This window comes from Vidua chalybeata, chromosome Z (genome assembly GCF_026979565.1).
Source record: "Vidua chalybeata isolate OUT-0048 chromosome Z, bVidCha1 merged haplotype, whole genome shotgun sequence".
In the NCBI taxonomy this organism is placed as follows: Eukaryota; Metazoa; Chordata; class Aves; order Passeriformes; family Viduidae; genus Vidua; species Vidua chalybeata.
The window spans coordinates 56,139,212-56,154,311 of record NC_071570.1 but is presented as its reverse complement, the minus strand read 5'-3'; the positions used below and the strand labels follow the sequence as shown (position 1 = coordinate 56,154,311).

Here is a 15,100-nt window from a genome sequence, read left to right as displayed (position 1 = left end):
AGACAATTCTAATTAATTTCTTGCTGTATACTAGCTGGTCTTTGTACTTAATTTCTGGAGAAGTGAAGAATAGTATCTGCAATAAATAGTGAATCTTCTTAGTATGGTTGATAAATACTAAACTGTCTAAATATCCTTAATCAACTGTTGTTTTTTGTCCTCTTTCTTGTGAAGAAATATTCTGTAGAAATTAGATCTTTTGTTCTTCACAAATAGAAATTCTTCTTTAATATGTGGTGAAGGTTTTATTCCTATGCCTTCTAATTAAAGGGTTTGTGGTGGGAGGGGGGAAGAAATTGGAGATTACTGTAAGTATCTTTATAGTCACTTGGAAATTGATTAATTCAGAATGGCGACTGCAGCTGCTATGACTCTTTATTCCAACTGATGCTTTTGTGGGCAAAATCTTATTTCCTCCATGGCTACCTCCTGCTTAAAAAAAGAAAAAATGAAGTCTGTTTGGGAACTTAATGCTAATGTAAATATGACTTCAGTGCTGGACAGATGTATTGGCACTTTTGTTTAGGTGAAGATTTAGTGAACACATAGATGAATAGTAAGAGGTAGAATAATGGTACCTTTAGGAGATGAAAGTCATGCCTTGCAAATCAGTAGAAGGTCTTTGAAGGAGTAAATATATAATACATATTGTTCATTTAGTCTTTATCTAGTTTTATATTATAAAAAAAAAAATTGTCCAGCTTTCACCAAAGCCTCTAGTGGTTTTATATGGTTTTAGTTTGGTTTTTCTTTTTTTAAAGCTGTTCATTAATATAAATTTTCTTCTTTTAGTCATAGAGTTAAGCATAGTAGGCAAAAGAGAAGAATAAATGCTTGGCTTTTGTAGTGTTGGAAAGCTAATAGTGGAGTTTTGTGCAAATCAGTGCTGGAAATTATTCAGAAAAAGTGAAGAGCTTGATGTCAGAGCTTGATGATTCCAGAACTTTGTGGTAGTGAAGATACCTAATACTTAAAACACTGCAGAACTGATCAACTGGGCAGCTAAATGACTGAAAAAAATCAGTGGTAAGTAGCGCTTGTGGTGGTGGTGAGAGTTACATTTCAAGTACTTCATTTTTACTGGATTAAAAGAAATTGGCTTTTGCCAATACTGCTAGGAGGTAGATATTAGAGTTACCATGTATATCTGTGAAAATGGTAGATTGCTGTTGTCTTCCAAGAGAAGACAGTCTGTTCCTATAAAAATTGTTTTACTGTATACTGCATAAATCATCTTTGTGCATGTAAAAAACAACCAAATAAACTAGTAAAAGTATGAAGAAGAGTTTCAATAATGATCGTATATGGCACAGCATCTATACTCTCCAGGATACAAGGTGAACTACTGATGCTGGAGTTTTATGCAAGTCACGTATTTGTCTTGTGTACTAATATTTTGCTGAGGTGGTTTTAACAGCCTATTTGAAATTCTACATATATTAAAAACAAAACCGTTTTTTGTGTTTTCTTACGATCTCTTCTTTCCACCTTTACTCCTTATGCTGGGCAAATCGAGTGACAGGTTTCTCTTGCTGAAGTTTCAAGAACACTAGGAAAGGACAAAAACTAATTCATTTTTTCCTCTGTGGAGCTTGAAAAAAGGACTGGAGGAGGTGTAATTTTCATGGAGACAGTGCATACTGGGAAAAGGAATGAAAACAGGAAGTTCTTTTTTTCCTGCATGATGTCTAATCTTTGAACTCCTATGCCCTCTGGAAGCAGACAAAGAGGTTGTGAATACGGGGTCTGTGTATTCACGTGCTTCTGCTTCACGCTGCATCTCTCTGCGTTCTTCTGTCCCCACTATTTGTTTCTGTTTCAGTCTCGTATTTCAAACCCGAACGTAGCGGGTGGGGGGTTATTACGCGGATTGCACCCATTTGTCAGTCACTATCTTGTTGTTTGGGAATGCTGTGAGCATCCAGCATGGCCTTTGCTGGCTGCCTCGGTGGCGCCTTGCTGGCTCTCGCTGCTGCCGGGCGGGAGACGGGGGAGCGGGGGCGCCGCGCCCGGGTTGCTCCGCGCCCTCTCCTGGCAGGTAGCGCTGCCTTCCTGCCGCTCTCGCTGAAGCCGCGCTGCTGGCAGCCGCCGGCGCAGCTGGCAGCCGCGCCAAATACCGCGGATAGTAACTCAAAACCCCCGGCACTTCCAGCCAACGCGGGACTGCTTGGAAGTACGTTAACCCTCAAGTCGCATGTGGTTGTTATTTAATATTAGGAGAGCGCTGTGGAACAAAGCATGTCAGTACAATGAAATTGCAGATTGCATTACAATGCAAGTGAACACTGACATTCAGAACTAAGGCGTGTTTGAAGAAAAAGGAATACTCAAATAATGATAATTTTGGGCGTCATGCTTGCTGTCCTTCTAAGCTTGTTTTGCTTCTTTTTGTCATTTTTATATGCTTGTAATTGTAGTTTACTTTCATAATACCTTCTACTTCTGAAATGGTCACAAGATTGCAGACCTGCTAATTGCTTTCTGTATGCTGTGGTGAAAACAGTGACTGCTCTCTGAATGTGACTACTGAATCAGATGTGAACCTCCAAAATGAAACAATTCATTTAATCTAATTGAAGGAATAAAATGCCAAGTTCACAGTGTTCATCTCAGTAGACTGATGTAATTGCTGGCATTTGACTTGCATACCTCTTGAAATATTAAATTAGTTTATAAACGTGGCAGAAAAGAGCGGCCTATACTTGCCAAATAAAGTTTGGGTATTTTACAAGAGCTCAAACAATTAGCCATGTTAATTGTTCTTTTAGGGAGTTGTTTTATTCATTTTGTCTTGTTATTAAAGCATGAATAAGTAGTCTCTCCCTCAGCTGCTTGTTCTGCTTTTAGAAGAGATTATGCAGCACAGAAGAATGAGGGTATTTAGCTTGAGGAAGGTAACCATTTGTGCAAAACCGTGTATATAAGAATATGGTGTCAATTGGTTAGATGGGTATTTTTGCAACTTTAATTTTCCAGAAAATAAATCCAGAAAACTATAAATTTTTTTGTTGTGAAACTTATTAGATGAAAATTCACAGTTTGACGCTGAATTTCACTTGGATATAAACTGAGACAGCAATACTGTAGACATTTAGTAATGTTTAAAACTGGTGCCAGCAAAAGCCTGACAGCATTGTAGTTTACAAAAAGAACAATTGATAGACAAGTTCCCCTTGAAGTACATTCATAAATTCCCAATGATTACCTGTGATTTTGGACTATTCTTTTTTTTCTTTTTTGACTGGTTAGGAATAATTAATTCGCATCAAAATAATTTGTCCTTTGTTCATCTAAAGTGAGGTGATTCCTAAGCTTCTGATTTTTTTGGGAAGTTGTATTCTAGTAATTTCCTCTAATGACATCTTTGGTTTTGTTATTTTAAAATATGAATTAAATCTTACCATTTTTTTCTGAATCTGTTTTGTAGTATTTCTCTCCAAGTTTTTATTAATCCAAGAAAGTTGAAAATTAATGATTTCAAGAAGGATTACTTTTTTATTTTGAGATGTCTTATATTAAAATCAAAGACCAGTTAAAACAACATAAGATTCAATACAAGTTTTGAAAATATATCGCAGTAGATAAAACATGCAAAAAAATACATGAAATGTCTTTGGTGCATACATTGGGAAATTCAGAAACTGTAGAACCATTTTTTCTTATGTTTTTCTTCCTCTTTGTAATACATATCCTAGATAAGTTATTAATTAAAACCTCTTACTTACCTGATTACTTTTGAACATCATAATAAATCTTAAATGCAAGTGATACAGGGGAATGTATTTAAATTATAATTCACTTTACCTGTCTCTCCAATTAGAGAGAAAATGGCTTCATTTCTACTGGATAAAACCTCTGTTTTCAGTATATGGTGATACAGAACCAAGTCATCCAGTCAGGTCACTGGCAGAAACTGTGTTGGCTGTACCAATGAAACAAATTGTTAAAAAATCCATGGAATATTTTTTCTTACTATGTTTTTGCTTTGCTGTAGTTGTCTGTCCTTTATGACACAGGTATGTACAGTAAAACTTGACTTCCATGGAAAGCTACATTTTTACATACATATATTTTCAGACATTTATAAGACTTGCTGCATTGATTGTAAGCTTAGCAAATGCTAAGCAAAGTTAAGGCAAAGGCTTCTTAAAGTTATTTATTAAAAGAATATGTGCAAACTTCTGAAATAGTATTTATTCAAGTACTCTTAGATTCCCATTTGAAATCTGTTAGTACATATATTTCTTTGATAGTGAGAAGCTTCCACAACATGCAGAGCATTGTTAGTTGGAAAGACATTCCTACTCCCATTGTAATGTGCCATCTAATTTTCCTAGAATAAAGAGTACATTAGTAATATGCTGATTTGTTTTGTTTATGTTAACTTTGAGTGCACATGCGCCTCAATGGGCTGTCTTAACTTTGTCACTATATTACATTCCATTAGATAAATAGGTCTTCCCAAACCCATGCACCACACAGTGATTAGTTACTACCTTTTATGGTCTTTTACCACACAGTAGAGTCCTGTGTTTTTTAAGAAGACTTACATGATAGCACCACTTAGATTTTGTATCCTTCTGTAATTTAAAAAGTAAGAATTTATGCCAGTGAGTCACCAAAGAAATCTTGAATATAGCTCCCAAAAATAAGTTCCTTTACTTTTTCTATCTGAAAGGTGTAGGCTCTGGCATAAATGTGCACAAACATTGAAAATGTTCAATATTGTCGTGCCAGGAAGAATGGTAAGTCAAAGTGAGTGAGGCAGAGAGATCTTTAACCTTAGTATGAGTAAATTAAGTATAGCTTGTTTTTTCTATCTTTTCCTAAGCTGTTTCTGTCTTTTTCGAGTATTAAAAACAAATGGGTTTAATGGCATTTTATTTAAATCCAGCATTAACTGTGTCTTAGTAGGCACAGCAAGGTCCTTCCCTATGTGGTGTGATTGGATTGTGGTAACAGAGGGGAGTTGAAGTGCTGAAGTTTCCCAGTGCATCCTCTGCCCTGAGCCCCAAGTGTGGTTCACCCAAGAACTTGTCCCCATTTCAGCTGCATGTGCCAGCATGTCACCTGACACTTTCAGGATGGGTGAGTGCTGTTTTTTTCCCAATGGCAGTTAAAAAAATCTAACAGGAAAGTTTTTAGTATGGAGATGCATAGGTATTTACTAGATTCGTGAAGGATTATAATATTCTTAACAAGTGACTTGTCAGTCTTCATAATTTTCTGGATATCAGTCAGCTTCAGACCTATGACAGGGATGGCCCTAACAGCACCATCCTGTACTGCCTGTCAAATCAATCTATCTCTCATGAGACTGTTACTGGCCCCCAATGGATTCTCACATGTGGATTGAAAACCTCAGTCCTTCTCAGCAGGAAACTCTTGGTAAATGTGTAATGCTTTCACATCAACAGATGTGTCTGCTGCAAAAGGAAGCAATGGCAGGTCTTTTTAGAATTGCTTTAGAAATGCAATGAATGCACCATCTTACTGATTATCCAGTCTGTTTCTTAGCACCAAGTAAAATAAATTGAGCAATTGCACCATTTGGGCATTCTGACGTTATCATTCAGCCAGGAGGATAATTTTTTACTGGGAACTGTTACAGTCAGCAAAGCAGGAAATCTTTAAAACAAAAGTGAGTTCTCAGGTGAAAAATGCTTTACTGTAGAAGGTGCAGTTGCAAAGAAGTAGCAAGTACAGTATTCTGAGTTTACCTATCATCGGAGTACAGTTAGGGAAATTTGGGACAAATCAGCAGGCCTCTCTGGAAGGATTTCATGTCATTTACAGGTGATGGATAAAGATGAGAGTGACCTGGATTGCCTGGTTTCCACTGAGGAAAAAACTAAAGCCAAATGGAAGATGAAATTTCCAGGGCTAAGGCTACAGACTCTTTGTCTAGGATCAGACTTCCCTTCTTGTGCAATATTCCCAAGAGAGATACTGCCTCCCATTTTATTCCTGTTTTAAAAGTTGTAGTTAAAAAATGAGAGCAAATACAAATGATACTTAGAGACCTTACATATCTTTAAACATTTATTCTGTGGTAGATGAAGTTCAGGATCTCTAATTACTCAGAAGAGAGCTTGAGAAGTGTTTTATTAATAGTTTATAAACACTGGCAGTAAGTCAGTCATCAACTTGAAAATGCTTAGCTTTGTCTCTGATAAAATTACGTTGGGATTTTATAATAAAGCAGGTAGGTCAATGTAGCACTGATTTATTTAATGAACTTGCTAACATGCTTAAGCCACACTTAAATAGACAATGTCATATTTTACTTACCAGATCAAAATTTTTTTTATTCTGTTTATTAATTTTATCCAAATTTTAATTCTTGTAGTACTTTTCATCTTGGTTGTACGTCTAGTAAAATGGGGACTTGAGGAGATAGACGTTTGGGATTTATTTATTTTCTTTTTTAATATAGGCAGAGTGCCATTTACTTTGGTGGGGTAGTCCACTAATGTGACTTAATGCTGGAGATTCTTGTGTGTTTATTTAGGTCACAGCTACTGAAAAGGGATTTGGATTTATAAACTGCTAGGGGAAGAAGGTATTCTTTTTCTTCATAATCAGTTTGATAATAATTTACAGCACTGCATTTCTGAAAAACATTCCTTCGTAACTTAAAAAAAATTTGTGCTCTTATAATGGATTTCGTTTCTTTTTGGAAGCTGGATAAGCTTTCAGATGAAACATGGCTGATTTATTTCACTACTTTGAAGATACCCCATTTTTGTGTATTTTCACAATGGTAATACTTACCCATAAGTCTAAGACTACTTTTGTTCTGAATTACTAAAATACTGAACTTCTAAAAACTTAGGGGAGCAAATTGGTTATGACAAGAAGACATACAGGGATTAAATTGTAGGGGAAAAAAAGCTGAAAAAATGTTCTGGATTTTTTTTCTCTTATACCTTTCTCCTCACTAAGCAACCTAGAAAAATGACAAAGTAGCAAAACCAGACTGAATGCTCTGGAAAAATATAAGAAACTTTATGAGGAAATAGTCTCAAACACAGGTTTGAGAGTAAAGATTATGGTTATGTTTTAAAACTGAAAGTGTATTAAATGAGTAGCAAATTATAGCTGAGATTTCACTAGAACTATGACTTTTGGTAAGGTTTGTTTCTATTTCTATATACCTTCATTATATTACTTATTTTTTGTAGAAGTTTCAACATTTTAAGATGAAAATCATCTTTTCATATGGAAGGGCTTAAAACTTGCACAGCTAAGAAAATGTGAGAAAATAATGATGATAAGTAATGGATTTTATGATAAAGGTAAAAAAAAATACTAGTCAAAACAGAATTGAAATTGTGTTGTTTTTGGTAGTCTGAGGACTCAAATTGCTTCCACAGGCCACTGGCAGACTGGTTTTTTTTTTTTTCTGAGTCATCTAAAACTGCCTGAGACAACATAGCTGGGAATACATTTTGTGTGAAAAATCTTGTATTTCTGAGATATGTTGAAGCCTCATTTGACAGCAAGTTTTTTTGGTCCTTCTGTCTTCCAGAGGCTATTCAATAAATTACATTTCCATGCCTTTTAGGTTATAACCTCTATCTTACTCAGTATCACTTGGATAAAGTGTCATCTGAGCAGCCACAATAAATATAAGCATGAAATCCTCTTTTCACATACTATTTACGCATGACATTCTCTTCGATATAGCCTTGTCTTTGTGTGTCAGGCAGTTATGGTTTATTAAAAAAAAAATCTCTCAACATTAGTATTCTAAGTTTCTGTAAGTACTGGCGTGAGCTTGCCTCCCCCACAGCTACCCCCTTCCTGTGCCCCAGTGCTCACTTTTCCCAGGCCAGGCCAGTCTTTGCCTACCCATAGTTACTTTTTCCACAAATTTGGTGTTTCACTGTAACTTTGTATGCAATGTTGCCTTCATGTGCTATTAATAGTTGAGTTACCTTAGTACCTTGCAAAATATCCACCCCTGAAGTCTGCCCTGTATCCCACCTTTCCATGGAGCTTGTCTGGTTTTTGTGTAGCTCCGCCCTGATGATCTGTACGGCCACTCTGCAGCTTCTTGCCTTGTCTGTCATATCCAACAGTTTTCTTATGTCCAGTAGTTTTCCCCATCTTGTTTATTCATGTTAATCTCAGGCCAAGGCTTGGTCATCTGCGTGCAGCCAGGATCCAACTGGCTGACAGGTCAGTTCTCCTGATATTGCTCCACTACCCACTGGAGCAGCTGCCTGGGCAGTGAATGACTGGAGGAGCATCAGTCCTCCAGTTGGAAAAATTGAGTCAGGCTGGTCCTACTGCTGCCATGCCTTTGCCACCTCTTCCCAGTTTCGTCTTGACATTTTTTTTTATTTTCTTACCTGTTTGTAATTTCACCTCTTTGTCCCCTGCCTGCAAATGTTATAAGGACTAGGTGCCAGCTGCTGAGGGTATGGGGCAAGCAACAGGAGTCAGGGCAGGAGTGTAGGTGCCCCAAGCCTGTGGTGTCAGCAGCAGTGGGTGTGGGTCTCACTTCCAGACATAGGGACAGTAACAGCATATGCACTGTCAGGGCGGACAGGCAGTGTGTGTCCTACATACATCTGCAGGTGAGACTGGGGTGAATCAGACCAGTGAGGCTCTTGGCACATCTGGATTGGGCTGCTGGTCACAGCCTGTGTGCCCATGCTACTGCTGACGGGACAGGCAGACTGTCTAATATTCATGTGCTTTGACCCCATGTTCATGTCTCTTTGGCAGGTGCAGTTCACTAGCAAACCTCAAATTGGAGTAGCAGTGTGTGGGAGAGGGACTTTTTACAAGGGCTTGTAGTGATAGGATATGGGGTAATAGCTTTAAACTAAGATAAGTTAGGATTGGATATTAGGAAGAAATTCCTTACTGTAAGGGTGATGAGGCACATGTTACTCAAAGCTGTGGATGCCCCATCCCTGGGAATGTTCAAGGCCAGGTTGAGTGGGGCCCTGAGCAACGTTGTCTAATGGAAGGTGTCCCTTGCCTGTGGCAGTGGTTGGAACTAGAGGATCTTTAAGGCCCCTTCTAACCATTCTGTGTTTCTACGCTTCTGTGATCTGGGAAGGGGTATCAGGTGGCCAGAGGGCCCTTACTGGTGCCTGTAAGGTGAGTGTGTGGTGCATCTACCTGCTGGTGATTTGCTGCCAGCCAACAAGTGGGAAGACCATGAGAGGGGCACAAGAGCTATGTCCCAGGCTGAATGAAGGGTATTAGATGGACAGAAGCATATGCTGTGTTGATACTGAGGTATCCACAAGTGCTCATATGTTTGTGCATTTTGAGGGGCTGGGAGGTGGCATGCTCTCAATAGTGAACTTCAGATCAGAAAAGAAGGAAGAGGTCTTGGCTGGCTCTGCGGAAGTTCATGTGAGTCCTGAGAGTGCTACATGCTGCAAAGCTGATCTTCAATACTGGTTGAACCTGTCAATAAGAAAGCAACTGCTTCATCTATGGATGTGGGACAGACACATAGGGCTGGGCTGCAGCATCAGGGCAGGAGAAACCCCTGGACCCCAGAGATGCTGGAGGGGGCATCCATTTATAACATCCCTTAGCATAGTTGGAAAGAGGGTTCCATAACAGATGATCAATACTAAGATTTTTCTTGTGACTCAGGTGCATCTCAAAGTTGAGAAAACTGTACTGGTAAAAATATCACTATCTCTTTTTTCTGTTTTATTGTCTGTTGCTGACCATTAATAGAGACAGAATAAACATGTATTTATTACAGTAATTGGACTCATATGACTGTTTACAAAACCAAGGTTCCGTGGAAGAATATTTAAGTCAAAAATGCTTAGTTTTCCTTAAGTCTAGGAGAAGTGAAGAAGACAATTTATAAAGTTGGGGATTTAAGCCTGAATGGAAGGTTCTTGGCCTCATTTTGTATCCTAGGCATTTCAGTGTGGCTTTAATGACTTCACATTCCAAAGTGTAATTCATTCTCCAGTATTATTCATGATTCTGCAGTGCCCTGGGAATTCTACAGTATTGTCATATCAAAATTAGACTTCTGACATTCTCATGGAGGGATCGCTGAAGTTTTTCTGCCTCTGCCCTGAACCCTGTTGCAGCATTTAAATCCTAAGGAGACAGGAAGTAGGCAGTTTTATTTGGGATGAAGATCATAGGAATTATCTTTTTTTGTGTTTTTGTTTTGTTTTTATAATCCAACAGCTTGATTTAATGAATAATACTGGGTTCCCGAGCTTCATTCGTAACCCCTAACCTCCTGTGTGACAGTAAGCATGTCACTTAACCAACATGTCCTAATTTCACCATCTGTAAAGCACTTCGGAAAGTCATGGAAAACTGAATCATAGGTATTTTCCATCTCTGTTAGCTCATCCAGCTGTTCATCTGCCAGTAGAAGATTGTTTCCTACATCCACCAGTGTTATTCCAGTGTGGATCCTGTCCTCTAAGTGATTGGGCTTCCACTAGTACCTTTAGGAGATGATTTTGCAGAGTTCTAGATCTCATTGTCAGGAAGCTCTTCTGGCATTCACAGAAAGATTTTTTTTGTTGTTGTTGTTAATTTAACTGAGTTCTGTTACTTTTTTCTCATTAGTACATAATTGTTTAGTTTTAAGTCTTATGCGATTCATGATAAATAAAGAGATAAATTGCAAGTGTCTGTAAAGTATCTTATCTATACAAAAAAGAAAACATAAGGTTTTGAGATGCAAGGTATGACCTTTTATAAGAAGGTAAGCTACTTGGTTCTTCCTGAAATTATGTCTAAGGAAGTGTACAGACTGCTCCAGATTTACAACAGAGAAGGGATAGAATATGGAACTTAACAGTGGAGTTAAAATGAAGGTATTGGAATAGGTTTCAAGAATGCTTAAGCAGGAAAAGAAAGAAATCAACAAATACAATACAGTTGTTGAACATGAAAGCTGTCAGAAGAACTGAGTTACTTTGTACAGAATTTTAACTTTTCAAAATGTGTGATTGTTATTTGGGTCTGGCATAAGAATAGTTAAATTGCTTTTAAAATGGCTATCTGGGAAACAACTGGTATGTAGCATGACTCTTTGTTGCACTGCCCGAGGAGGAAAATAATGTTCAATTAATTCATTCGATTAGGTTAATAGAGCATTTTGTAATACAACCTACATAGAGCATGTGTCTTAAAATAGCAAGAAATCTCTCATGGAAGCATGTTTCATAAAATATTCAGCTTTTAACAAAATCCACTTGTCCAGGATTTTCATTCCTCTATTTTAGCTGCCAATGCAAATGCTTAAGTCCAGGAATGCAAACTGCATGTTAGTCAGTCTCTTTAGAAACAATATAGTATCTTTTTCATCTCAGCTTCTCTCATCAGCTTCTTCTTTAACTTATATATTCATGTACATTGATAAGATGTAACTTCATCAGAAGATAAGTTGGGAATTTAAGGCCTTCCAAAGTTTATTTGTAGTACAAAAATATAGACAATTGAAATATTTCTGCAAATAAAACCACCCATTCTGCATACTTTGCTGTTGAAAAATCCCTGTTGCCTTCAGCACTAGTATATACAGTCAGATTAGGTATAAAGTAGTGTTTTAAAAAGGTCGGTCAGTATGAATGAAGTGTTTACATACACACCAAAAAATTCACCATATAACAAACTGGTTTTCTTCCTTTAAGAGATTAGGGAGGTGCCATGATTAGAATGTTTATAAGGAAGGTGAACCTTAGAAAGACTTCATACAGTCTGATCATAACAAGAATAAACTTATCTTTCATCTACAGGAAATAAAACCAGATGAAGTTACCAGACTTGCTCTTAAGACAGAAGTTAATTTTGAAAGTGTCTGCAAAAAGGTAAGACTTGCTGGTTTCTGTTTTCCTTACCCTGCTTCTCTGAGTGTGAAAAGGTGCATGTGTGGGTGCAAGTACATGGATTTGACACAGTGTGTTCTGTTCGTTGTGTTGTATCTTCATTGTAGAGCTTCCTTTTCTGAGGAGGTTTATCCACTGGGACATGTCTACAGAAAAATGAATAGCTATCTAGTGTTAATTGTCATTAATCAGGTGGGCTAGTACATAGTAATTAGCACAGAATACCAGGAAGCACAGTAGTGATTTCTTAGTCTTTATATTTATATTTGTCTTGTTTATATAGTATATATACATGATATAGTATAAATTTAATTAGTATAAATTAATTTTCAATTAGTATAAATAATCTAAGTAAGTTTTCAGCAATAATTGGAAAAAGGTTCTCAGTACTTTTAAATGTAGAGAGAAGTTTCCATGTGTAAACAAAACAGGACAAATATTAGCTGGAAATAAAGGTGGAATTCTACCCCTTTCACCCCTGTGATTCATTCATTTCAGTGTAATGTTTCTCTTGAAGCCTGCTGATAGAACAGTATCAAATATTAACAGCCTAACTAGTGATGTCTGTAAACAGAGATTAAAGATTTAATCTTCAGAGATTAAATGAAGACATAGAGGTGCGAAGACACTCACTGAAATAAGCAGCTGAGGCTGAGAGTACTCCTATTTCAAAAAGCATGTTACATTTTTGATGCCAGAAAGCAATTCTGATTTTAAAAATGTCAATGCACAAAGTTTCTTGGGTTTTTTTCACTTTATCCTTAATTCCTATGGGTGATCCACTGAGGAAGGCTGAAACTTGAAATGTTTGTTGTATACAGGGTAAGTTTTAATGTAGATATTGGGTCATTTACTCCTGTAATGGCATCATTAGTTTGTGATATAACTTTGCTGTTACATATTACAGTCATGTGTGATGTAGTTCAGTTATTAGCATAGTGTGCAGCAAGTTTTTCAATGTTTTATGTCTGCAGACTCAAGTTAATAGGAAAATACCATAGGAATTTGGTATTTCTGGAGAAGTGTTTGGGTAGAAGCATCCTAATTGCTTTTCCTTCTCTTAATGATAGAAGAGAGTAAGGAAAAGGTCACAGATAGACTGACATGAAGCTAAAAAGCATTCTTCTTCTAAATTTATTTGACCAGGATTTTCCAGTGTGAAGATGAAGCAGTCAGAAACTGGTTACTGTGATACAGAAATGGGGCAGACATGAAGATTTTGAGTGCGTGAGGACACATGGAGAGGGATTTCATTCTTGAAGAGGGATGCTAAATTCAGTGACATTTTGTCACTTAACCATAGGAGATTCTTCTGCCAAGATTTCAAATTCATCAGGCTTATGCTGATTTCATAAAGTGAAGGAGCACCAAAATGAAATTATGGATGCTATTTTTAAAGGAGTCTGTAGGTTTACAGTTGGAATTTTATTTTCTAAGGTGGCAATTTTATTGAAAAGAATGCTGAAGGAATTTAATTAATCTTACTTTCACCCCTTTATTTTTTATATATTCATAGTCATGACCGATGATGTGCTTCTCATATTTACTTAAAGTCTTAAAATAGACTTTATTTTAGCTTTAATTCTTGAAAACATATAATGCATGGAGTTTGATCTGTTGTTTCTGTTCCTTTCTGCTGGTGGTCCTGTTTTTCCAGGAAATAGAAGTCTGTTAATCGCACAGTTTTTAGTGGATGGAACATATATTTCAGATCAAGCTGATGGATGGATGCTGATGCTTTTTTAAATCCATAGAGGGTTTTAACCACACTGCAGTAGAAGAATATGTACAATATGTATCATAACTTCACTGCTTGCTTTGGTAGGCCATAGCATGTCCCCATCTAAAGAAGGCATGCCTTCTGTGCTTAAACAGAAGTTAATTCTTCAATATTTTGTTTCTTATTTTCCCACAGTTAGTCATTAAACATACAATTTAAAAAAATCTTGATTTTCTATCTACCAATATTCTGTAGTTTCATGAAATACAGACCACACTGTTTACCTTTTCATTAGCTTAAGTTTCAAAATATTTGAAGGAAAACATCCTGTGGCTGTTTTCATTTTCAGAATAGGTTTGTTTTCATTGACAAAAGGCAATCTGCTTTTAATTCACTGTGGAATGCTGAATATTAGTTTTGCATAGGGGTCATGTAGTCAAGATACTTTTTTAATTGCTTCTGCTCACTGAGCTTTTATGTTCCATTACTGTTTCCCAGCCTTTTTCAGAATAAGTTAAGCATACTTTTCTGTTCAGAAGGAGTTAGCATATATTTCCGTCAAGTACAATAAAATTGTGCTAAGTGTTTAGCAGGTGGCAGTTTACTGGGAGTTACTGTGATTTAGATTTCCATATGGCTGTATTGATAATAAGCAGATCAGATTGGTCTAGTTGCAGGGGGTGTTGGCAAGAGTCACCAGCCCCATAACGCAAGACTTTTTATAAAAGCATTACAAGAAGCAGCTGGTGAACAATTCTTTGTGTATGTCTGCTGAAGTATTTTCAATCCATTTGAATACTGCTGCAGCTAGTACCATTGTTACCAACAGGTGATAAATCCTATTGTAAAAATTGCAATAAATGTTACCATGCTACTTTGACTAGGCTTTATATTGTTGGTTCTATTTACAGCTGTTGAAGAACAGAACCTGTATTTTGTAGGTTTTCTCCAAGTCCTTGTGCAGTTTTTGTTCCAAATTGTGCATTTTCTGCCACAAATATATTTGACAGACATTAGTGAAATTAGAAAAACATGTCATAGAGCTCATATTTTAAACTCACATTTGCAGCTGTGATGGCATTTTGAACTGTTGCACACAGCATATATTCCTGCAGTATATAGGAAGCTTGATTCATCAGTGTTGTGCTCCAGGAAATAAATTGGAAGCTAATCCTAATAATGCTGTTCATTAAAAGCAGAAAACTGAACTGAACACTGGCAAAGTTTTAACTGTTATCTTCAACTTGTTGCTAACAGAGATTTAGGGTAATTCAGATAGGTGGAGATAGGCAGGATAAATAAGTTAATATGAATTCATGTTTTTCCAGTATTACAAAATTATATCTGGGCTGTTTCCTCAGGAAAAGAGGACATTTGGTCCACCTGCAAACACATTTGTCATAACCACAGTTGGTTTTGTTGCCTTTGCTAGAAGATGTTGACTAACTTACTGTAGCATCTCATTTAGCTTTTCTTCCAGTAAGTCTTTGGTGTATAGCACATAAGGAAGAAATCCCTGTGTTTTAAACACTTG

General features: G+C 36.9%; 1 protein-coding gene across 4 annotated transcripts in view; it reads left to right on the top strand.

Annotated features, from left to right (window-relative positions):
* The window catches only part of SRFBP1 (serum response factor binding protein 1), a 67,883-nt gene that overhangs the window by 33,222 nt on the left and 19,561 nt on the right, over positions 1 to 15,100 (top strand). For all 4 annotated transcript variants that reach the window (XM_053932234.1, XM_053932236.1, XM_053932237.1 and 1 more), the window contains exon 4: positions 11,757 to 11,828. In XM_053932234.1, coding sequence (XP_053788209.1) covers positions 11,757 to 11,828 — 72 coding nt within the window. The remainder of the gene's footprint in view (positions 1 to 11,756; positions 11,829 to 15,100) is intronic.